This window comes from Hippoglossus hippoglossus, chromosome 8 (genome assembly GCF_009819705.1).
Source record: "Hippoglossus hippoglossus isolate fHipHip1 chromosome 8, fHipHip1.pri, whole genome shotgun sequence".
Taxonomy (NCBI): Eukaryota; Metazoa; Chordata; class Actinopteri; order Pleuronectiformes; family Pleuronectidae; genus Hippoglossus; species Hippoglossus hippoglossus.
This window is the reverse complement of record NC_047158.1, coordinates 19,082,263-19,106,582: the sequence shown is the minus strand read 5'-3', so window position 1 is coordinate 19,106,582 and position 24,320 is coordinate 19,082,263. Positions and strand designations below refer to the sequence as shown.

At 44.7% G+C, this 24,320-nt stretch overlaps 1 protein-coding gene across 2 annotated transcripts in view; it reads left to right on the top strand.

Annotated features, from left to right (window-relative positions):
- The window catches only part of LOC117766396 (protein shisa-8), a 71,883-nt gene that overhangs the window by 26,697 nt on the left and 20,866 nt on the right, over positions 1-24,320 (top strand). For both annotated transcript variants that reach the window (XM_034593389.1, XM_034593390.1), the window contains exon 4: positions 6,893-7,008. In XM_034593389.1, coding sequence (XP_034449280.1) covers positions 6,893-7,008 — 116 coding nt within the window. The remainder of the gene's footprint in view (positions 1-6,892; positions 7,009-24,320) is intronic.

Here is a 24,320-nt window from a genome sequence, read left to right as displayed (position 1 = left end):
TAAACTAACCTGCTGTGACAGTGAAGAGTGATTCAGCTACAGAGCACTGTGTTATAGACCCAGGGGTGTGAATGTGTTTGTGTGTTTGTGTGTTTGTGTGTGTGTGTGTGTGGAGCACAATAGTGAGTGTCTTTAAACGTGACCGTGGAGTCTTTTTTCTCACTTTAACTTTTAACGCTCTTTGACAATTGAAAAACAAAAAGTGCACGTTGCCACCGCAGAACAAACGGTGGCTGCAGCAGTTTGGTTTCAGGGTTCGACTGCATCAATGCTAAATTTGACCAGGGAAACAAAATGGCCGTCCTATTAGGGACGAGGTAAAGTAAAATGTGTTTGAACCAACTTCCTCAAAAGGTCTGATACTGAACCAGTGAGCTCTGTGTCAATCATATACAACTTTATTAATCCAGAAGGCAATTTGGTTAAAGGCAATTAGAAGATACAACAAGATACAAACATAACAACAATAACTATGATACACAATAAAAGAGCCAAGATATGATTTGGTAAACAACACATAAAAACATGTAAATGTAAAATCACTTTTTTTAGTTTTCTGTCGTGATGTGAATAACATTTTGACTCTTAAATATATATGTGTGAATGGATATAATAATATGTCTTATTAATGTATACAACAATGTATTATTCATGTATATAATTTTTATTATTTCAGTAAAATAACTATACTGTACCAAACAGTTAAATGTCAGTGAATAAATCTGTCAGGGAGGTTGAATTAACTTTAGTAAATTACAATGATTTACATCATAAACTCCACAGATTCCCACACACTTATATTTATAGACATGTATTTAAAAATGTTATCCTTCTCTCTGCTTTAGTCTGTTTTAAATAAGAGATGGGGACTCAATATGAAAGTTCCTCTGTGGCTAACTCTGGCATATTTGCAGAATTGTTATTAATCTGCACCGTCCCTGTCAAGTAAAGTAATAAAATAAAGTAATAAAGACTTCCCTGGATTGTCACAGTCCAATCGAGCGCCACATGTTAAGCAGGTTCCCCCCCACTGACTATCAGAGCAGCTTTCACAGGCTAATTGTTTTTCCCACGGACGTCTGAACGATCGCTAATTGCGCCCGACTGAAAAGATTCCGCGGCGGTAGATGGCCGACTCCATTTGAAGCAATTACCGCACGTATTAAAACAGCTTCACTTTGGAAACGCACTCGTGCTCAGTCAGTGGGCTCATGGGTTTTTTAATTTGTCACTGTTATCAGTTGGAGCAGCACCGCGGCTGCTGGCTCCTTTTTTAAAAAAGTTTTCATGTTTCATCAAATCAAGTTGTGGGTGCGACACGAGGAGCCGCTTGTCGTGTTTTGTGTTTTCTCACTCTGCGATGGTTCAGTCGGGATAAAGATGATCGCGAGCCGTCCGTCAAATCGCCTGGAGAGGAGTTTTCCAGAAGTTCCACGAATAAAACTCTCTGTGGTGGATTATTTACTTCCCTCTCTTAAATATGTTTTGTTTGAGAGTTTTGAAAAGTACTTTCATTAATCATTTCATTCATATCCTGCCTTGCATTAAAGGGGGGGAAATTCCGTTTGCAGTAATTTAACTGGAAATGAGGCTGATCCAAGGCTTTGTGTGAATTCAGACCTCATGAAATTCCTTACACTGATTCACAGTTCACAGCCGCTATTTATCTTGAGCTGCTTGTTGTGCAGCCCCGGCACTGAAAGAGGCCAAACCAGCTCCAGCCTTCAGAGGCCTCCTTAACAGACCACTTTCTAACTGATTGGCGGAGGATCTGAACGCCCGCTGAGCGGAACCCGGCTCCCGCGAGCTCCGCTTCATCCTCTCTCTGGTGTGGACTGTTTGAAGGCAAATTGTAAAACTCATTAATCACTGACGAAAACTAAAGTAATGGAGTCTTGAAGAGAATTCTCTAATGAAGTACACGCGGAGGCAGAATTGAAGAGGAAGGGTCTGTTTATTCCAGAAAGGACCACAGCTCTTATAGTCCAACCCACACTTCCAGTTACTTCTCACTTTAGGTGAGGGACTTTCTTATCGTCCAGCCAATTGTGTTTGTATGTGTTTTTGTCCAGATAAGGTAACAGCTGGGAATTGCTTTTTTTTTTTTCGTACTGCAGCCAAGTTTGGTCGAAACAGTTTGTGTAACACAGGTCATTTAGAGGTCGAGCTACACACAATAGGAGCGTAATTGCTTGGAAATGGCAACTTCTCCGATTCATCCGTACACGGTCGAGCCCGAATGTGAATGTGGAGGTGGAAAGCATCAACATCTGCATCAACACAGATTACAATAGGACGCCTGTTCAGTAAACCTGATGCCATTTACCTGCTCATTCGGTGTATAACTTTTTTCCGCTCATGCCCCTGGAACATGTGGGGAAATGCACTAAGACGCAGACTGAAGTGGAATCTGCTGGCAGGAAATTGTAAATTCAAAGAGGGATTTTGTCGTGTGCACTGCAGCCATCGTCGTTTGTGCGAGTTTACAGAATTCTGTACTCTCCTCGTTCATATATGTTTTGTTTGAAACGACACTCGCTGCTTCACCTCCTATCATGAAAGAGCCAGACTTGCCTCGGCACATAGACTGGATAGATGCTATTCTCATGTGGGTTTCACACTGGATTCCAATTTCTCTGCAACTTATAGTGTTTGCGCCTTTGCCTCATGCAACAGAATGAAAGTAGAGGTTTTGCTCACAGCATCGGGTGCAAAGCCGGTGGAGGTAGAAGTCGTCTTTTATGACTTTTTCCATATGTTTTGAGTCATTCAAGCCATTTTCGAGACAATTCCAGAACATTTTTCAGACAGTTTGTCTTTCCGTCGCACAGGAAAACGTCCAGAAGACTGAATTGAGGTGTGGTGTTTGGGCTGAGCAGCAGGAGGAGGGACATGACGTATAAATTGCGCTGCAGGAATGTTTTATCGTCTTATTTTTCAGTTTTGCGGCTGTCACGTGTTAGAAATTTGTATTCTCTCTCTTTCTCTCTCTCTCTGTGTGTGTGTGTGTGTGTGTGTGTGTGTGTGTGTGTGTGTGTGTGTGTGTGTGTGTGTGTGTGTGTGTGTGTGTGTGTGTGTGTGTGTGTGTGTGTGTGTGTGTGTGTGTGTGCCGTGCTCTGATGTCATAATATTGCTCTCCATCATTTCAATAATGCTAATATTGCAAGTTGGAATAGTTTATGTGACAGTTTCCTGCGGGAAGGGAAGAGAAATGAGGGAGGGAGGCCTGAGAATACTATGGAGAGGAGAAAGAAAGGGAAAGAAAGAAACTAGGCTAAAGGGTGAGACGCTGAGAGACGGACCAGACGCACTGATGAGCGAGTGAGTGCGAGCGAGGCACAATCGGAGGCCTGAGAGGAGAAGAAAGGCAGAGACGCAGGGTTGAGAAAGTGATAACAGGGAAAGATAAAAGGCTCGTAGCAACGAAAATGACAAAGGGCAAGAGATAACGGGGGGGGGGGGGGGGGGGGGGGGGCACAGAAAGTTTAGAAGATAAGACAGACGGGTCAGAAGAGGAGAGAAAGAAAGAGAAGTTGTTTTCAGGGAGATGGATGGTGGAGAGAAGTACAAGTACGCAACAATAGCGCTCTTAAACATTCTGCAGGGGACGGGGGGGAGAGACAGAGCGAGGGGTGGCGGGGGGGGGGGGGACGAGGGAGATGCAGCTTCAGCTCACTTTATTACCCACAGAATGAGATGGGGGGGGGGGAGTGGAAGACAAATGAAGTGGTGCCCTGGATGTGGACAGATATTAATGAGATGAGAGAGAGAAAATGGATTGGGCCAGCAGGCAGAAAATGCAAAGGTCAATTGAGATGCATGTGTGTGGCCAGGTTGTGTGTTTCTCATCCGCACACACTCTCCATGTTTATACAGTCAATGGACGGTGGCCCTGAAGTTTACATCACAACACACACTGACCGATCAGACAACACAACAACTAATCAGACAACACAACAGCAAATGATACAACACAACAACCAATCACATTACACAACAACCAATCACATAACACAACAGGAGATCATACAACACAACAACCAATCGCATAACACAACACATCATACAACACAACAACCAATCACATAATACTACAGTAAATTACAGAACACAATGACAAATCATACAACACAACAGTAAATTACAAATGACCGCAACAAATCACATAACAAGTCACATAACACAACAACATTCATTTCTATTGAAAAATGGAGGCACCTGCTGACGACAAAGATCTTGTCTTGATTGTGTAATTTTTTAATTTGTTGTCGAGTTTTCCCATCTGTGTGTGTGATTTTCACTTCAGGGCCACTGTTAGTATTTATTAATTCTCTCCAATCTCGTAGTTTGTGTTTTTACCATGAAAATAAATTACATCACTGACCTTCCACAGATTTACATGTTTTGGGGGGGGACGGATGAGATTATTTATCAATTCCAGCAGGAGACTAATATCAAATAAACTTTCTCCCGAACATTAATTTGTCCGGGAGAGTTTGTGCCGAGCTGAAAGCTTTTCAGCAACACCCTGTTTCCCACAGACACCAGGGAGCCGCCCAGAGCACAACCACAGACGACTGACATGTCGCTGTGCAGCTCCACTGGAGCGGCGGGATATTGCTTAATGGCACCTTCGCTGCGAGAACTGTGTCAAGGGAGGAAAAAACGAAATACCAGTTTAAATTTTTTTTCTTTCACCCCCCTGTCTGATACTTTAGATTTTGTGCTGCACTGTGCAGTTACTTAAAGTCTCTGCTCCCCGGCTGGTAAAAGCCCACATGGCCAGTTTCTATCACATCGCAGCATCTGCATTTAACATGAGATAACTCAAATCACCTCAGAGCATATTGAACAACTGTTTCCACGGGGTGAGGTGTGCCACTCATGTTGAGTAGATGAGTTTTGATAAGTAATGACGTGTCATATTGTGATAAATTGGCATCGCTACAGCCGTCGTCAATCATGAGCTCCAGAGGGTCCAGACGTTCTCATGTGAACAAAGAAATCTCTGGAGCGTTTAGCTGCAGGTAAAGACGTGACCGATTGATCCTGCTGCGGAGATCATGTGTTTTTCTTTACAGCACATCGACTCTGGCCTTGGCCTTCGTCACCAGAGGCTCTCCTGACATCTTCATCAGTCTCTGCTACGTGTATCGCACCGCTTCATCCTGGGATGTCTGTATTCCTTTAGTCCTTTTTTAAAGTTTTGAGTCCCGCTGTGTTCTCACATGGGCTCATTCAGACATTTTCTGGAGTTTTTACGAGAAGACGGGTGAAACTCCGACACTGACATTTGCGTTGTCACACACAGCCCCTCCAGAGAATGTCAGGGGGTTATCCAGAGTTCAGTTACTACAGGCATGAGCCAAAAGTCGCTGCTGAACTAATTACCATTGAACATTTTGTGCCTTCATTTGGGAAAAATGACACAAACAAAATAAAATAAAACTCACAACTTTGCCCACGTATTAAATCCTTTGTCCCCGTTGCAGATCTACTGCTTTGTATTGTGCTGGTGTTCATGCTTTTTTATGCTCACTGCTCTCGTGACCACGGGCAGTCGTTTCACAGCGGGCTAATAAAAAAAGACAATTGCTCCGTTGCATTTCCGAAGGTTGTGCCAAGGTTTCCACAGCGAGATTAACGGTGAGGAAATATTCATGGGTCTCTCGATAGCGGCTCTCGGGGTCACGGCTGATTTGTTGACGATGTTGCTGTAATTTCCTTGTCAACGGTGACGTGTTGATGCTGAGCCCTCACTTTTACTCCTCGTTAATATGTGCAGACGCTGCAAAGTTTTGCGGAGCCAATTAGAGAGTTTGAGGTCAACAGAGGAAATGAAATCAAACTTTTCAAACAAGGGGGGGGAGCTGTGTACAGGATGTGTGGTTATTTTAGCTTTTCTTTGTGGTATCGGGTGTTTTTAATCAGTGGTATTTGTCTGTCTGTCGGTTAGTTTAATCCAATGTGGATTCATCTTGGCCTGTTGGTAGGGGGCGGGGTCAGGACCAGCGCCACTGATGAGCAATTTAACATGTGAGTGATGATTGGAAAACTCTCTCCGAGGGCATTTCTAGTTTTTAGGAGCGGAGCTGACACTCTAAAAGAAGTAGAAGTCGTTTCCTTGTGTTTTCCATGGGATGTTTATAGCAGCAAACAAAATGCGATCACTCAAACAGCGATGAAGCCGCTTCGTATGAGACAAAATCAGATGAACATGGCTGAAACCACCTTTTTTACATTCAATTACTAATTGAGTTCTGTAAACATGTTGAAATGAGAGCTAGCAAATAAGTAAACTGAACAAAATCGACCAAAAACAGTGTGAATCCCAGTTTCCTGCGTCAGGGTCTGTGTGCTCCTGAAGAGTTAAGTCTTCCTGCTGGAAGGCTGCTTCCTGCCCCTGCTCCAGTTTTGAGGAGGCATCAAACAATAAAAAGATGGCAAGAGGGGAAGTCGTTTTTCTTTTTATAAATGATTGACGCGACCAGTTGGGAAACATCCAGAGACTTTTTCCTTTTTATCCTCGATTCCGACACCGCCTCGGATTTCACTCCGAGCGTCTCTGTCTGGGTTTGTTTTTGTGGGCACGATCTTCAATGATCACAATTTTGTTTCAAACCCCCGTTTTTCATCCTCAGGTAGATGAAGGCTGATTGGATATGATTAATGTACATAAAAAATTTAATTTCCATGTGCATTTATTATCATCTTTCTCCCTCTGTCCCAACTCGAACTCACATCTAACGCTCCCCCCTCAGCCCTCCTCCACTTTCATTGTCTCCTTCCTGTGTGCTGAGTACACATGTGAGAATCCACAACGTTTCAAGTCGTGTTTTCTTCTCAGCTTGTTTGCAGGAAGCTGTAAATGTGTGTTTTCTTCTCCCTCCAGGACTCTGACGGAGCTTCTGAAGCAGCCGGGGGAGGCAGGAGTGGTGGACGGAACCGGGGTTCATCATCCGATCGGCACCAACGGCATCTCGGCCAGGGCTCTGCGCTCCAACAACGGTCAGTCCTCAGCGCACGTCTTTCTTTCTTTACACGCCAGTTTTTATAGTGTATTTACTGTAATTACTAATATTCTATTTATTAACTTTTAAAGCCTTCAATAATTACTTGAATTACTTTTCTCCGAATTGAGAGCGAGTCAGAAACAAGGCGGCGGATTCACACTCACACACACACACATGGGTCTAACTCTCTTTTGCTGTAAACACATGTGCACACACACACACATACAAGCTCACATGTGTCATGAGGCGCAGGGACAGACAGGTCATTTTTAATCAGGATGTAATTAGCCGTGCTCCAGCTCCAAAACCACTGAGGGAAACGCTGCGTGACCCATCTGTCTCGCTCTTCCTCTGGATGCTCTGACCACACACACACACACACACACACACACACACACACACACACACACACACACACACACACACACACACACACACACACACACACACACGTACAACGTCAACACAACCCTGTGCGTCTTAAGTGGATTGAGACTCAAATTAGTGGGCGTACAGTATGTCCTGGGGGCTCATTTGTGTTGAGAGCGATGGCATGTTTTCAAGGACACAGGTCCCCGTTGCCTCGCAATTTGGTCCTCGTCATTAGGCTTAACAGGAAACTGCTTCGGTCCCGTTGTATCCGTAACCAGGTTGACTCATGTGACTGTGTGTAGCAGATGAAGGAGTTCATTGTAAACCACTTACGATCAAGTTAATCATCAGCGCAGCCGTATCCAGAAAGTCGATCAATTATCATTTACCGTGTGGTTCCCGAATGACTCATTCAAGTGCAATTTTTGTTATTTCACGCTCTTAAACACACACATGCACTTGCACGTGCAGCATTTACACACAAAGAGGAAATTGCCGAGGCTCATCCCTTCACTTTCATCTTCCCCCCAATTGCAATAAACAAGTTTTTGGCCTCTTTCTCACCCTGCGCGCTGCTTATTAGCACTTTGTTGTTTTCTGCACTGCATTCCCTCGCTCCCTCCATTTCTTTTATTTTAATTTTTTTACCTCCTCTGCTTTCTCACGTTGCTTTGTCTTGGTAAATCTTCCAAATGATATATATCATCAGACTCTCTGAAATATACACATGCATTTCCGTACATATGGAAAAAAGTATAACAGCGTTTTTTCTTGGTCTTTAATATAAATTGTATGTTGGGATAAACATATTTTATTTAATGAATCACTCCTGAGCTTTAAATCCGTGAGGAGCAAGAGTCATAACTGCAAAAGGATAAGTTGGTAACGTTAGAAAGAGGAAATGACAGTGGGAGAGGTGTTAAATTAGGAATAAACAAGGCAGACATATGGAGGAGAAGGTCTCAGTGTGTGCTGGGGGTTGGAATGGGGGTACAGGGCGATGACAGTCGGGACAATGGGATGAAGCCATCCTGATCCTGCTGTGTCAGCCGTCTACACATAATCACCTCTTAATTAAACACATTTAATCCTCCAGGCCAATTAGAGAGAGAGAGAGAGAGAGGGAGAGAGAGAGAGAGAGGAGAAGCGGAGATGAGTGAGAGCGAACGAGACCGACAGGAAGAAGAAGGCACGGCAGACAGATGGTTATAAATGCAGATGAATCTTTATCCCTTCACAGTTTAGATTAAAAAACTTTTCAGGGGAGATTTCTCGGCTGAATCTATTCTCCTTCTCCGTGAGTTGAATTTCTGGGTTCATCAAAAAAGACTTTCATGCTTCACTACTTGGTGCATTAAGCAGGGATTCAAACTCGCATTCAGCATCTTCAGTCAATGATATGTAGTAAATGTATTGTGTCTGCATAATGATGTCGTTGCTGCCTGTAAATGGGCGAAAACACTATGAGACTATTTAAATACATAAGTAAAAGCTTGGAAATAGATTCTGTGCTGTAGCAGTTTTATACGTATGTCAACTATTATACCGTTTGTTTTTTTTAAAGATTCATGGTCACCACAGGATGATCCCACCGGGTTTTAGAGATCCTGAAATATACCGTAACACCACTTGAATGTATTACAGTGAAATGTGGTAAAGCGTATCATGGCTCCCAGAGGACAGATCCTACTGACTGTGGTGATCACTTATTCCCTTTAGCGGCAACAGCAGGTGATTTAACAAAAACTTTCACTTTCACATTCATCACTTGGAAACGTTACTATGCTAAAATAAGGCAGCGTTTTTCTATTATGACAAAACTGTGACAAATAAGGTCCTGCACAAAATAAATGTCCACAAAAATAAATCTCTTCTTAAACTAATATGATAAAGTCAGATGATGGTAACTTTTACTTTACCTGCTGATCATCAGGATAATAACATTATTTTCTTTATTTCTGTTCCTATCCAGTGGATTTTCAAACTAAATGAAAAATCTCTAGCACAGCATTAAACAGCAACTGTTATCGTGCATATTTAACAGTTTTCTCCCACTTATCTTCTTCGTTTGTCCACACGCTGTCTTCGCTGCTCTGTGGCTGTCGCTGCACAAAGTTAGAGAGCAGTGAGAGGCGTGAGCTGATTAGGATGAAAATAGACCGAACAAGTTCTGAGCCCTTTCCCTAATGAAGACAGCAGCCAAATCCTCATGTTTCCTCTCTGGGAAAAGAGTGATCTGCCTTCCCACTTCTCTCCTGCTCTGATTTCCAAGGCAGATATATTTTTAATTCCATGTAAGAGTATGTATGAACCGAGGCACAAAAAAAGAAAAACGTGGTTTGATGTAAAGTCTAAAGCTGGAAAAAGGGAGAAAAAGGGAAGAAGGAGAAGTATTGAGGTCATATGACAGTTACAATGACTCAATCAGTGAGACGGGAAGACAAGGGATTTCTTTGTGGTTACACAAGACGGGTGATGTGGAGAGAAGAGGGAGGAAGAGGGGTTGGTGGACGGACATTCTTGAGGACAGTCGTAGGACGAGGTTTACGGGGGAGAGGAGGGAGACAGGAGGGAGGAGATGAGATGGAGATGAGGTTAAATTAGACAAGTGACAACAGGGATGTGGGGAATGGGAGGTGGAGCAAGTGAGGCGGGGGGGAGACTGTGAAGATGGAGAATGATGATGATGGTGATGGTCTATGGAGGGAGGGTCCGTCCCAGCTGAGATGATGAGGTGATTGAGGAATACGAGAAGGGAGTCTGAGGAAAAGGGGGAGGAAAGAGAAAAAGAGGGACAAATGTGTGTCAGAGAGAGGGAACGACCAAAGAATAAAAGGGTGAGAGAGAGCTGGATATATTAAAGTAAGACGGGAATAGAGAGAATGGATAGAGGAGATAACATGCTGCTAGCTGTGAGGGGGACAGCTGGTCAGATGCTGCTCGGCTCCGTTCTGGTGTGGAGAGCTGGCCTGAGGACAGTCAGGGCGCCACACACACACACACACACACACACACACACACACACACACACACACACACACACACACACACACACACACACACACACACACACACTCACACACACACACACACAAACCAGTATGCAGATGGTTGCATGTATGAAAAATTGCCTGTGTCACCTGAGTTCAACACGGGCTGGGGAACAAGGATAGAGAGCAGGGACTGGGGGGAGTTTTCATAAAGTGGTATGTGTGAGATATATTACCGCTGATGTCAGACGTGCAAACATTGCATCTAATTGAGGCACCGACTGCAGCACAGAGCGACACAGAGCGACACAGAGCGACACAGAGCGACACAGAGCGACACAGAGCGACACAGAGCGACACAGAGCGACACGGAAACTGTCTCTGTTCAGTCAAGTCTCCGTCAGGTGAGTTCAGCAGGGGAATCGACTTCCTCACTTGACTTCTGCTGCGTCGCATCAGAGTGGAAAACCTCAATCCAAGTTAACTTTAACAAAAATCCTCTGAGGACGCCTGAAATATCCAATCAGATGAAATCATCGTGTTAAGTCTTGTTCACGTGACGCAACTTTTAGCCACATTTTCTAGTCACAGACGAGTTTTGGAAGTCGCACACAAAACACCCCCGACAACTGAATGGAAAACTGTAACAGTTGAAAGTAGCAGCGTCTTGCATCTGCTAAAATGTCCATTTATTGTATTGAGGCTGCTGTTAATGCAACCTTCATACTAACAAAGTATAATTCTGTAAAGTCATCCCCCTTTTAACTGTGCTTCTTATTCATGCACACGCGCGCACACACACACATGAATAATGCACGCCGGGTGCAGCGTACAGTGCCGGAGCGGGTGTTGAAACAGCATAAACAAGAAGTGAGGTTTAGTGGGACACTAACACTAGCGAGCGCGGCTCAATCGTTTCCTCTCAGGATGCAGAAGCTCAGCAGCCGAGCTGGTAAGCTCCTGATTTCCAAGTGGAACGCAGACCCAACAGCACAATGCTCCGTGTTGTAAAGGAACAAAACCTGAACACAATCAACGCTTTGTGTGTTTGCTGACTACGGGGGAAAATCCATCTTGTACCCATTTTTCTAGGCTACATGACGGTGATGTCTCCAGTGAGTAGACATGGAAATTGATGGCTGAAAGTCAAAGGGTTGTCTTTTCTGGAAAACAAAACAAAAAATCAATATAGCTTATATTTCCTTACACAGAAAGTGCAAGAGAAGTTCAATTTGTATTCTGACCATGTAGAAATATCATGTAGTCATATCAATGTGGACATTCTACTGATGGCTACATGCAGTAAATGTACACCAACAAACACCTACATGGATTATTATGCAAATACAACTACACACATCTCCATTTTACACACACGCTGAGATATAATGCATTGGTCTGTGTCAATAATGTAGGACTTTCTTCAGTAGCTGTCACAGGTAGCCTTCAAAGAAGCGATGGCCCTCTGTCAGGGAAGGGAAAAGGATTGAGGGGGGGTAAATATCTGAGCGGGGCGGACTCCACCGGAGGTCTCCTCTGATAGGGAAGGATTTGCATTTGTGGGGCATAATTTGCATGTTGCTGGCCTGCGAGAGAAAGAGAGAGAGAGAGAGAGAGAGAGAGAGAGAGAGAGGGAAAAGAAGTGGAGAGGAATAAAAACATCAGAGCACGAGAGGGAGGAAGGGAGGCTGAGAGGGAGGGAGGTGGAAGTGGTGGAGCGGGAGGAAAAAGAGAGAGACAAGGAAGAGTGAGAGAGAGAGAGAGAGAGAGAGGGAGGGAGAAGAAATGTGTGTTTGGTGCAGAGAGAGAGAGAGAGAGAGAGAGAGCAGAGGAGGGAGATAGGATCAGTGTGACATTGAAATCAAAACAAGGAAATGAGTATCATGGGAGCCTGCAGGACGAGTGTTAAGTGAAAAGACGTACTACATGCAGGGTGTGTGTGTGTGTGTGTGTGTGTATGTTTTTGTGTGTGTGTGTGTGTGTGTGTGTGTGTGTGTGTGTGTGTGTGTGTGTGTGTGCGCAGGAGTGTGAGAGAGAGGGTGTTTGTTTACATCTGTGCGCCCTTGATTTCTGTGGCTCGTCACTACAGTGCCACATGGGGCCGGTGCCAATTATATCTGCATTGACACCCCACCGGAGACCGAGCGAGCGAGAACGAGGGAGGGTGAGAGAGAGAGAGAGAGAGAGAGAGAGAGAGAGAGAGAGAGAGAAAACACGGCTTAAGAATATGTTAGTGTGTGTGTGTGTGTGTGTGCATGAGCGTGTGTTCACACAAGCATGAAAACACGCGCTGAACCATGAACGTACTGTACATCAGGTGGCCCACTTGTCTTCTAATTCAGCTTCAGATTGACTCGGCACCAATCAGCTTGTTGTTTAATGGTGTGTGTGTGTGTGTGTGTGTGTGTGTGTGTGTGTGTGTGTGTGTGTGTGTGTGTGTGTGTGTGTGTGTGTGTGTGTGTGTGGGAACCAGGAATGGTGTCAGTGGCGTTGTGACGGACGCCGTGTGCCCTTTGACTGACCCTCGGCTGCTGGCCTCATCCGACCACGTTTCACATTGCAGAGTAACACATTTCAGGGGGATCACAGGAATGTGCTGAAGCAGACTTGGCAGCTGCAGCACGTCAACACAGATGCCAGTGACGGCGACGCAGTGCCAGCGCGCGTTTGCCTTAATGTCAGTGTAAACAAGTCGGAGCCACCCACAACGAGGGAGAGAGGCCGGCGCAGGAGAGCAAATGTCAGGGGGGGGGGGGGGGGGGGGGGGGGGGGGGTGAGATGTTTATCTGACCAGCTGCTGTGGTTTTGTTATGTTTTAACCACATTCACTCAACCTAACACGCTGAACGGTTTTATTAAATCTCTCTCTCTCTCGTAAATCTCCGGTTCCTTTTCTTTCCATTTCACGTTTTGAATGTTGCAGACCTTTTTGTGTGTTCTCGCTTGCTTTCTTTTCCGGTCGACTTGAGTTTCCTCCTCTGGGTCTTTCGTTCCTTTCTCTCGACCTTCATAACAGAGGAGAAATGCGAGTGTGTGTTTCCCTCCTCAACTTCAAACTTCTCTTTCTCTTTCTCTCTCACTCATTCTCCCTGCACCATCGTAACTATTGACTGAACTACCGACACAACCAACACACCCACGACTCAAAAGGCATTCTGAGAGCTCATTCCCCAAATGCCCTATCATGGCATGTCAAAGCTGTGCTCTGCATTTGTAATAAAAGACAAATTCTTCCTGCCAGAGTTGTACCGAAAAGGAAATGTCCACTTCTCATAATAACATCAGGGCGTTCGGCTTCGTCACTGCATTGTGTAGCTATCGCCCATAAAGTTGTAACTGTCCACGCAGACAGACTGACCTCATAGTTTCCGCTGCAGTTGTGTGCGTACAAGCAAGTGACGTGCAATTCGCTCTGAATCGCGTCAGAACCCATTTTTGTAGTAAACTGTCAAGTAGTTTTTTTGCGTAATCCTGCCAATTAATATACAAACAAACACAGATGAAAAACCCGTCTCCTTGGAGGAGGTTATAAAGTGTGTTTTTCTTTTCCTCAGTGAGTATTTTCATGCATTTGTTGTGATGATCTCCACGTTGTCGTTATCTCTGAAGTGGCAACAAATGTGTCGCCCTCACTTCTCCAGATGTACCGATACAGCAGATGTAACAGATATACGGCAGCGGGGAGATGTCCTCGCTGATTGTTAGTCGCTAAATCTGGTGCAAACCTTGCTGATAATTCTGCAGCGCATCACAGTCTCCTCTCCCGACGCATCCTTCCCCTCTCCACTTCGCTCTCATTAGCCGCCAATCTCCTCTTATCTCCTGCCCTCTTTCTGCTCACAGCCCTGCCTCCCTCGAGGTCTCTCTCTCTGTCACTCTCGCCACTTCGTTTTTTTTTTCCTGCCATCTACCCTCCTCTTCCATCTCCCTTTCATTCTCTAAATCATAGCCTGAGTGTCTGCAGACCGAGCTGTCTGATCCCCCCCCGTTTCCGACTGAACTCTAAAGTCACCCAGAAATGATCACAGAGCTGCAGCAAATAGACCTGATGTTCCTTTTGGTGGTTTTAGGAGTTCAAGAGTTGAGTTCTGCGCCGAGTGGAAAGCAAACTTTTCAAGCTACAGGGACAAAACCTGGAGGCAGAATGATGCAGATACAATGAGAAAGCACCAAATAGAAATTGTTCAGAGTTAGTAGAGCAAATAAACCTCATATCGTATCGACAGAAAGAAAATTAATACGTAAACACTAGAAATTCACATTTTAAGCCGCAATTTACGGACATTAAAACACAAGAAGCACGGATGGTTCAATTCTATTCATCCTAGTTCTGTGAGGATCTGTAGTTGCTGCTGAAAGTCAGCCGGCTCCGCAGAGGGGAAATATCCAGAATAGTCTTGTTAATAAGCCGGGGCAGCGGCAGCTTACAGCTTCAGTGAGCCGCCGAAACAATGACGGAGGATAACAAACAGTCGGACACAAAAGGAAGAGGGTCGGTGACACATGTTTCAGAGAGACAGACGAGGATACTGTGTGCATTTCATATTTAAAAGACATTTTAATAGTCTTGACTGCAGCCACGTGTATTTTCTTTAAATTCATTCAATTATTTCACAGATTCATTTATTTGTGAATCTGTTGAGTTGTTTTTTGGGGTAATCTTGCTTACAAACAGATGAATAGGGGTTAAAACATAACCAGAAGGTAATTATGAGATCATTTAAGTTGATACGGTTTATTCTGAGGGGATAAATTATATGAATATCCATCAGAAACATAAATATCCACCTCATGGTGACACTAAAGGAAAAAGTGAGAAGGATTCATCCGACAACCCGACATGTCCGTCACTGTCCCTTTCGTCTCTCCACTCTTCTGACTGGTGGGCGTTTTATTCTGGTGTCGGTGTTCTGTGACAGTGACAAATGAAAAATTAAATGTGTTTGGACAAAAAAAAAAAATAGCCACATGGGCATCTCACCGTCCTGCAAAGCCATCGAAAATCATTACAGGAGTGTTCGTGAAGATTTTGTCCCAGTGAAACACACAGAGTTTTCAAAATTCCCCATGAACACAGACCTTTTCCTGCTGGTTGATCTTATTTCTTCAGATAATTTATGAAGGATTTCCAGGATCATCTCAGGGATTGCTTTGCCCGGGTCGGGGGTGAAGTTAATGTTTTCTTACAGTCGACCCCTCAAGGTGCTGCAGAGGACATTTTTGTTGACAAATGTATACAGCCTGCATACGGGAGGGCAGAGTATCTTCAGGCATATTGTGTAGTGTGTCTAGATGTGTGTGTGTTTGTGTGCTTGCGTGTGCGTGGGTGGGTGTGCATTGATCCTGCGCGGTGCGGGGGATATTTTCTCTAAGTCATTTGAAGGACACCAGACGTGGCTCTGCAGCCCCACGCATCAAGCATGACAGCCCCACTACACACAGACACACACACAGACACAGACACACACAGAGCAATGACAGCCATAGCGGATAGTGTTGACAGGCGACTTATAAATTGCAGCTCAATAGAGACAAATGACGGCGCGCGTTGGCTAGACGTTTGCCGCTGTGTCGACTTTGTGTGTGTCTGTTTGTCGATCCGCATGTATCGGAGATGTGGAGAGAAGCTGTGCGAGGCTTGTTGTGTGTCACCTCCTGGGCCTCCAACCACCCCGAGGGTCAACCCGTATGGATTGACACATTTTTAAGCATTTGACCTTAAAAAAAATACAGATGTGGGAAAGAGGGAGCGGAAATGTGGGCGTGCTGCTGCATGTGAGGATTTGATCGCGTTCACTATTTTTTGGCGTGTGTGTGTGTGTGTGTGTGTGTGTGTGTGTGTGTGTGTGTGTGTGTGTGTGTGTGTGTGTGTGTGTGTGTGTGTGTGTGTGTGTGTGTGTAGCCTAAATATTTAAGATCATCCATATTTCCTGTATTATTCCGAGCACTACTGTATGAGAGAGCATGGTATTATGTAGTTCAAAGGGAGAATGTGGATTTCCATGGATGTGAAGAGTGTGTGTGTGTGTGTGTGTGTGTGTGTGTGTGTGTGTGTGTGTGTGTGTGTGTGTGTGTGTGTGTGTGTGTGTGTGTGTGTGTGTGTGTCTGTTGGATACTGATATGAGCCGCTGCTCAGCCCCTGAGTGAGGTGCAGTGTGTGGCTATACATTAAATGGCCGGGATTAGCCCCGGCTGCTGCACACTCGCTGATAGTATTACTGTTATGGAGCGACTGGGAGGGATCGGGCTCCATTTTGGCTCCGTTATTCTGTCATAATGAGGCATAACCCCTCTCACAGAGGACTAAGTGGTTTCCAGGTTAAAGCGTCAGGCCAAAGTTAGAGCTCTCGTGCTGACTAGCAGGGTGGGAGATGTGGAGGCTTTAGGAGAGGGAGCTGGAGAGCGTGAAGGTTTTAAATATATGAGGAAAAACAAATCTTCCGCAGAAGCAAACTAACTTCTCCCCATTAGCAGAATATTATTTTTACAACTTCAAACATTTCCCTGCCTCTAAGGTCAAATTAATATGATATAATATGACAAATAGTTTTATAGATAATGTTTTAATAGAGAGTTTGTTTCTGGCTATTGTTAATATTGTTTATTTTGTATCTGTTGTTGGGTTATTGACCCCCAATTAAACGTGTGTGTGAAGTTAGACGAGTTCCAGTTTGGCAGTGAAACAGAACTGGTGACAGGAAGAGGCAGAGGAGAGTTTGTCTCTCTGTCCGAGCCCCAGAGGAAACTAACTGAGCCAACATCTATACTGGAAAATAAATATGTGAGAGAGAATCGTGATTCTCAATCCAGAGTCGTGTCGCTCTAACGTCAACAATTCTACAGGGAACCGTTAAAACTGTAATTGTTAGTTCTACAAAATGTGTGCATAACTGCAGAGAATACACATATTCACAATATATACACAAAGTGACAAGTTTAAGAGCTGTGGTTTATTCTATGTTGTAATTTTTACAAATAACCCCACAGTAATAAAGGATAACAACACTGGGTGTGAACGGTGCTGGGTAAATCCATTTTTGTGATTGTGTTATATTGACTCTCGTTGGCTCAGTGATTTTTACTGTGTAAGATAAATATAGGATGAAGATGCAGCTCAGTGTAACAGTGACGCCTTCTGCTCACACGCTCGCCCTGACGCTCTGTACACGTGTCCTGTCATGTTCTCTGTCAGCTGGAACCACGTCCTACAGTCGAACCAGCACAGGCTCGGTCTCAGAGTTACAGGTTTTCACGATGAGATCAGATCGAGGAAACATCTTGTTTCCTCCATGATGGATCTAAAGTGACGGGTTGTAAGTGAAGAACACATCACGAGGCTTCGTCCTGCAGTCGGGGGAAGAGTTCTGTTAAAGCTCTACCAGCAGATTGAAGGTGGCAGGTTTTCACAGGACACGAGTGAGTCATTAGCTTCACAAAGGAAACAAATATGAAGTACACGGACGAGGATTTACCTTTGATAGCAATGTGTCCTTGTGCCTGTGAAGGTTGAACCCACTGTGACAGTAGTGAGCACTAAAGAAACAGCTACTGTGCGTGTGGGCGTGCACGTGTCTAAACTAAGCCAAACAATAGTGTATCTGATTAAAATCAGTCTTGGAAAGCAGAATTGAAGGATAACACACAGACACACACAGATACACACATATACACACACACACACACACACACATATACACACATATACATAGAAGAACGAGGAGCCACTCACCTCAAGAGTCACAGACACACAAACTCTCGGCTGCACACGGCACAAAAAAAATGACAACACGTAAAAATGACACACATACAGTACATTCACTTTCTTTTTTCCCTTTCTGTCCACACACACACACACACACACACACACACACACACACACACACACACACACACACACACACACACACACACACACACACACACACACACACACACACACACACACACACACACACACACACACACACACACACACACACACACACACCATACCATGCCACATCACATCACGTCACTTCAGAGAGCGTGTTTAACCTAATCACACTCAACCATGCGTGAGCCTCAGAGGGAGAGTCAGGTCTGTTATGACAGCCGATGTGCTGTGTGACGGCCATGGGGGTTTGGAGAGCACCGACCAGCAGTCTGCTTTTAACACACACACACACACACACACACATGTATGACAAAGACCTGTGCAGGATGTGAGGAGGACATGTGGACAGACGGGGAGGAGGCCAAACAGACGACACTGCGAGGCGGTGACTAACTGTATGGTTCATTTCCATATCACTAACCTGTGTGCAGACGCAGATCAGAGCTGCAGCTCCGACGTCCCATCAGATTTGTCCCATTAAACCTGTAACCCTAGATTCTGAGGATTTGATCCGGCTTCGAATAGATAGAAAATACATGTTTGATGTCTTCCCATAAAAACACCACAAAAATGTTTAATTTCAACAATAAAAAAGACCTCTTTCTTATTCTAAAGAATGTTTTACAGCTACTTAAGTTCGTCTGGTCAGCTAAAGCTTATTACACTGCATTGTCCTAAACATGGAGAAAGTTCATTGTTTTTTTTATTAGGTTTTATGTATGATTTCTGACTTTGATTAATACGCCGCATTAAAAGGTTTCTGCAGTTTGACCAAGAGATGCTTCAAACTTTGAAAACCATGTGTCTGTGTTCTCTGCTTGTAAAAAGCAACACTGAGTTTTCATCAGCAGTGTCATAGATGCTATAGTAGTTACATCAATCTGTGTGTGTGTGTGTGTGTGTTAGTGTGTGTGTGTCTGTGTGTGTCAGACAAAGGTGAGATTGTCATGTAACAAAGTGAAGCCATACACTACTGCCAGTATACTGCTGCGTAGGTGACAGGTAACATTTATCTAGCAACAGCGGAAGGAGAGAAGTGCTCCCTCTCTCTCTCTCTCTCTCTCTCTCTCTCTCTCGCTGTCTCTCTCTCTCACACTCACTCACACACACACACTGTCACTATTAATAACAAATTTCTCTCTTAATTGAATCATTAATCCACAAACATTAACATAATCCCACGTTGGGTGTCATTCAACTCGGTGGGCCGGGGGAAGTCATCCTCATTCCAACACTCTCGCCATATGTTGAGCGGCGCTGCTTTCGATCCCAGCTCGCCAATTACAGATCTGCGACGCAAGGACGAATCAAAACATCGTTTGTACCTCACGTTAAACTGATCTGTGTTTGGATGCTGTCTGGATAAGTAGCTATTTGAGAGGGTCTTTGTGTTCACACCTGGAAATGACAAACTTAATGCTGCTATTCTGGTCATTCTTGAACGAACTTGTAGTGGTGGTTTTCTGTCCCGTGGTACATCTGTATCTGTCACCCTACGTGTTGCAGCTCCAGGGACAAGAGTTGCTCCATTGTGTTGTGAGCAGAGGCAGTGACCATCAATTAACCCCCTTTTGTTTTGGGTTTTTATCACCGCTCACATATCAGAGAGTTTTTTATCATTCATGTTTTCCACAGACACACCCACAATAAGTCAATAATCCAATCACAACCCCAGACCACAGCCACGCGGATTCTGGGCCACTATACAGAAGTGACTAGTAGGCGGCGGAGCAATGAGTGTCTGGGTCGGAGAGGAGAGTCAGAGAGGAGAGTCAGAGAGGATCGTCTCTTTTACCTTTGCAGAGGTGCTTGATCATACACTGTGAAAAGATGGACAACACATCTCCATTTCCTCCCGCTTTCAAGAGAGGAAGCCAAAATATCCAGGACACAAACAAACACTGGCATCCCGGGCATTTGTAGTCTGCACAGAAGTGATCGGGGGATGGAGCCGCGGTAGTGAGATCCTGCCGATACACACGCTCGACCGTCAGTCTCAGCTGTCAATCACGATGCCTCACCCTGCTCTTATAGCATCAAATACCCGTGGCTTTGTTTGTGCTGCCACAAAATAGGTGGTAGCATTTGAGGGGAGGAGAAAACAACCTGTAAACACACACTTATCCAATTGAACTCTGTAATCGTCGCACTTACCCGCAGCAGTCACACAAAAGAAAAACAACCCTGTTGCTGCTGGAGCACTGTGACAGAATATTTGTTAATTTTTTATTATACGACCTTTTTAATGTGCATTGAGGCGTTTTCCTGCCTGTGTGCGTGTGTGTGACAGGGAGAGAGAGAGGGAGGGAGGCAGAAAGAAAAAAGACAATAAATAAATCACAGAAAGACAGATGACAAGATAGCAAGAGAAGGCGCAGTGCACAGGGTGGAAAAGGTTGCAGGAAGTGACAGAGAGATAACAGAGGTTGGGAAAAAAAGAGAAGAGGATGTTAGAGAAGAGTGAGGGAATGAGATAATCAGACAGACGGAGAGAGAGAGAGAGAGAGAGGAGAAAGACAAACAGAGAAAACAGTTCCCTGGTGACACAGCGATATTGATCTGAGCTTGTTGCAGAGAGAGTTTCTTTGCGACCAGGGTGAGTGCTGACACAGCCATCACAATGCATTATGGGGGATCAAAGAGGGGCCACTGTTGGCCACTGTGCAGGAGCTGACGCCTGAGGGCGAGGAGGAGAGAGGAAGAAAGAGAGGGAGAGGGGGAAAAAACAGGAGGAGGAAACGCACTCTGCTAAACAGGATTTTCAATCACCGCCTGTCATTCGCTGTGGCATCTCAATCGTTCAGCGTGGCGCAGGAGGGACGGAGGGGAAGGAGGATTAGAGGTGGCGAACGGGGTAAACATGAGAGGGGAGAGAGAATCAGGGCCCAAGCAAAGAATAAAAAGGAGTGATATCAAAAGATTTCAAAAATAAAGAGATATCTGAGAGAGAGAGAGAGAGAGAGTGTTTGAGCGTGTGCGAGCGTCTGAGCGTGTGCGACAGATGGAGGCAATAGGGTGACGATGAGGTGAGAAACATGGTGGGACTCGGGGAGTGAAACCTGAAAGAGAGAGTGAGAAGGATGTGAGTGCAGTTGCTTCCAAGAAACCACAGGCTGAGTGTTTTCATGCACAGAAGTAAAACCTGTTTAAACGTCTCCATCACATCCTTCTTCTTCTTCTTCTTCTTCTTCTTCTTCTTCCTCCTCCATCTATTGTTCTCATTTCCATCCGTATATTCTGCTCTGTCTCTCTCTGTCCCTCCATGCACTGTGTGAAATGTCACTGGACAGCTTCCATGTGCTGGCTGCAGAGTGAGAGAAATGTCAAGCATGACAAAACTGCTGATGCACATTATTACAAGCAGCATCTATGTAAAATCCATGGTGTAATTACAGTGTCATATGGCTCAGGGTTGGAATATGAGCAACATGAGGAGATAGAGGTTAGATTAACATTGTGTAGTTTGAATTTGGGGTTATAGCGTTGAGGTTAGCCAAGTAGCAGACAGTTAAATGAATGGGTTTGTAAAAGGGCCAAAAGTCCTCACATGTCATGCATGTGTAATTTGTTGTTTTGATGTGTGTGTGTTTGTGTGTGTGTACATCTGAGCTCAGCGCAGCCACGTGGCCCAGCGCAAGTGTGTTTTATAGCACACCCTGCGGTGGTACACTTCACCCAGCCTGTCTCCACCAATGACAGGCTGAATCACAAATGTCAGCGTCCTGACCTTGGCATATGAAGTCACTTCTCCTCCTCGTGGACTCGCTGGGAGATTTTGAGGGGTGTGGTTCAGCAAACACGGGATTTTATTATTGTCATTAGTCACGTCAAGTCAACTTTATTGTTATTCATCCACATGCACAGGGTGCGGCCGAACGAAATGACGTTTCTCACAGGCCAATGTGCAAAAAGGAAACGATAACAAAGGTAAAAACACAATGTGCTGTTGCAGAACGTCGTAGTTCTGATGCTGTGACCGTGGGACGGACGATAAATCAGTACTGTTATTATTCTATTTGCACATAAAGGAAGCAACATGTGAGAAGTATCAACACTCAGAGCAGTGGGGAAAGTGAGGCCAGTGAAAGTACGGCTGCAGCAGGAGAAACCCGAGTCACTTGACCTCCACTCGTTCCGCCGCCGCTGATCTCTGCCCACACTGTTTGTGCTCGCCGGCTCTCAGGAGAGACTGCACCAAACCTTATGAATGAAAATGAGCAGGAAGCAGGAAAAAGATGGTCACAGCCGCCCCTCAGCAAATAAAGGTGGCACAGAGGTCGGCGACGTCGGAATCAGGTCGGCGAGCTCTGTTTGAATCGTGTCGACGTGGATTGACACTGAAGTTGATGCAGTGCATGAGCTTTTAACAAGTAACATGTCGGTTTCAAATAAAGCTCTGTCTGCGGAGGATTTTCTCATGTGGTGTGAACACTGGCTCAGTGTGACGGTTTACAAGGGAGCATGGCTGCTGTAAGAAGTCAGAGGACGCCTGTCAGTCACTTGAAGGGAAAGATGAAGTCAGAGGTCGCCTGTCAGTCACTTGAAGGGAAGGACATAGATTAGATCAACTACAGAAAAGGACCGACTCCATGTCCAAGGATTTATGTTTATAATGTGAATAAAGAAGGACGACTTTCTATCCAGAAAGCCAGAATGTCCCAGATAGGAACGCTGCCATGTCGCACATTTGGATCCAGAGTCTGAGCCGTAGCCATGTGACGTCTCACCTCATGTTTATTTTCATCAAATGACTAAATATAATCATACCAGACAAATGAGCAGCGTGATCAGTGTGATAAGAATAAGATCGACCTACAATGAGAGAAACCATCTTTGAGGAAAAACTATTTGGGGTGAACTTTTCTTCTTGTCCACGTCCCCTTCACTAACATGGAGGAGTTGGGGTTTATGACCTGTAGCCAGACACCAGGTGGCGATCAAGACACTCTGGCATTCATCAGTAACTTGCAGCTGTTTGAAAAGTGTAGCTTTTAAAATGTAAACTGGGGATTTTCTGGGGTCTGAAGTGACGCTTCTTGAAATTCATAACGAAGGTTAATTGTTTTGAGCAAAGAGCAAAGTCCAGTTTTAGCTCAGGGAGTCTGACAGAATGACAGGTTTACAAACCTCTGACCAAAAGGACAAAAGACACTCTGACGTCCCATTGCAGTGAAGGAACAGGTGTAATTAATAATGAGGACAATGGGTCTTTGGCCTGATTAAACATGTTATTCACATTTTGACTCGACACAGCAGGAAACACGTGCTGCGTATGTGTCACTCAAGCCTCTGCTCCTCTGAGGAGACATAAGATGGCGGCTGTAAAAGAGAAACAACCATCAGGTGTGTGTGGAGCGACGAGGAGACGGGGGCGACACACATATGTCCATCAGGTCTATTCCCTGCTTTGTTTTCATTCAAGCTTTGACTGGTGCTCTTTTAATTACCTCACCTCATTACTCCCTATTCTTCCTTAATGGTTTCATTCACCTGTGAGATAATTAGAGCCACAAACTAACTGCATCTACACTAAGTGGTGAATCGTTTGAGCTAAATTTAGGCCTCGTCTTCACTAGTGCAGATGTTTTTTGGATGAATATTTTCCCTTCTGTTTAAATATGTTTTTTCTAAATTCTTACAAACCTTCGTTTTGAAAAAATATCTTGAGAAAACAAAAACAACTACAAACGCTCAAACAAGCCTGTTAGACCAGTAGGTGGAGAAAGAGTCTTCATCAATCATCCGTCAGATACCAGAGAAGAACCGCTCTAATATTGAGCGAGGCAGAAAGCTGTGATTGTTGTTAATGTGGTGCAGTGATGCTAAATCTAGCTGCAAACTTGTAATCACACCTATAGCAGTGTTAACCAAAGGTATAGGGAAACGTATATAGCTGCCATTGCTGCTGTGGTTTCTGGCACCAGATGCTCTGTTTTACATGTTCACACAGATTCACAGAATCCAGAGCTTTTGAACATCTGCACGTTGGAAGGCATTTGTGAAAATATCTGTTTTAATGAGTAAAAAGCTGTTTTGCATCTGGACAAGAGGCCGGACCACAGAGGAAAAAGT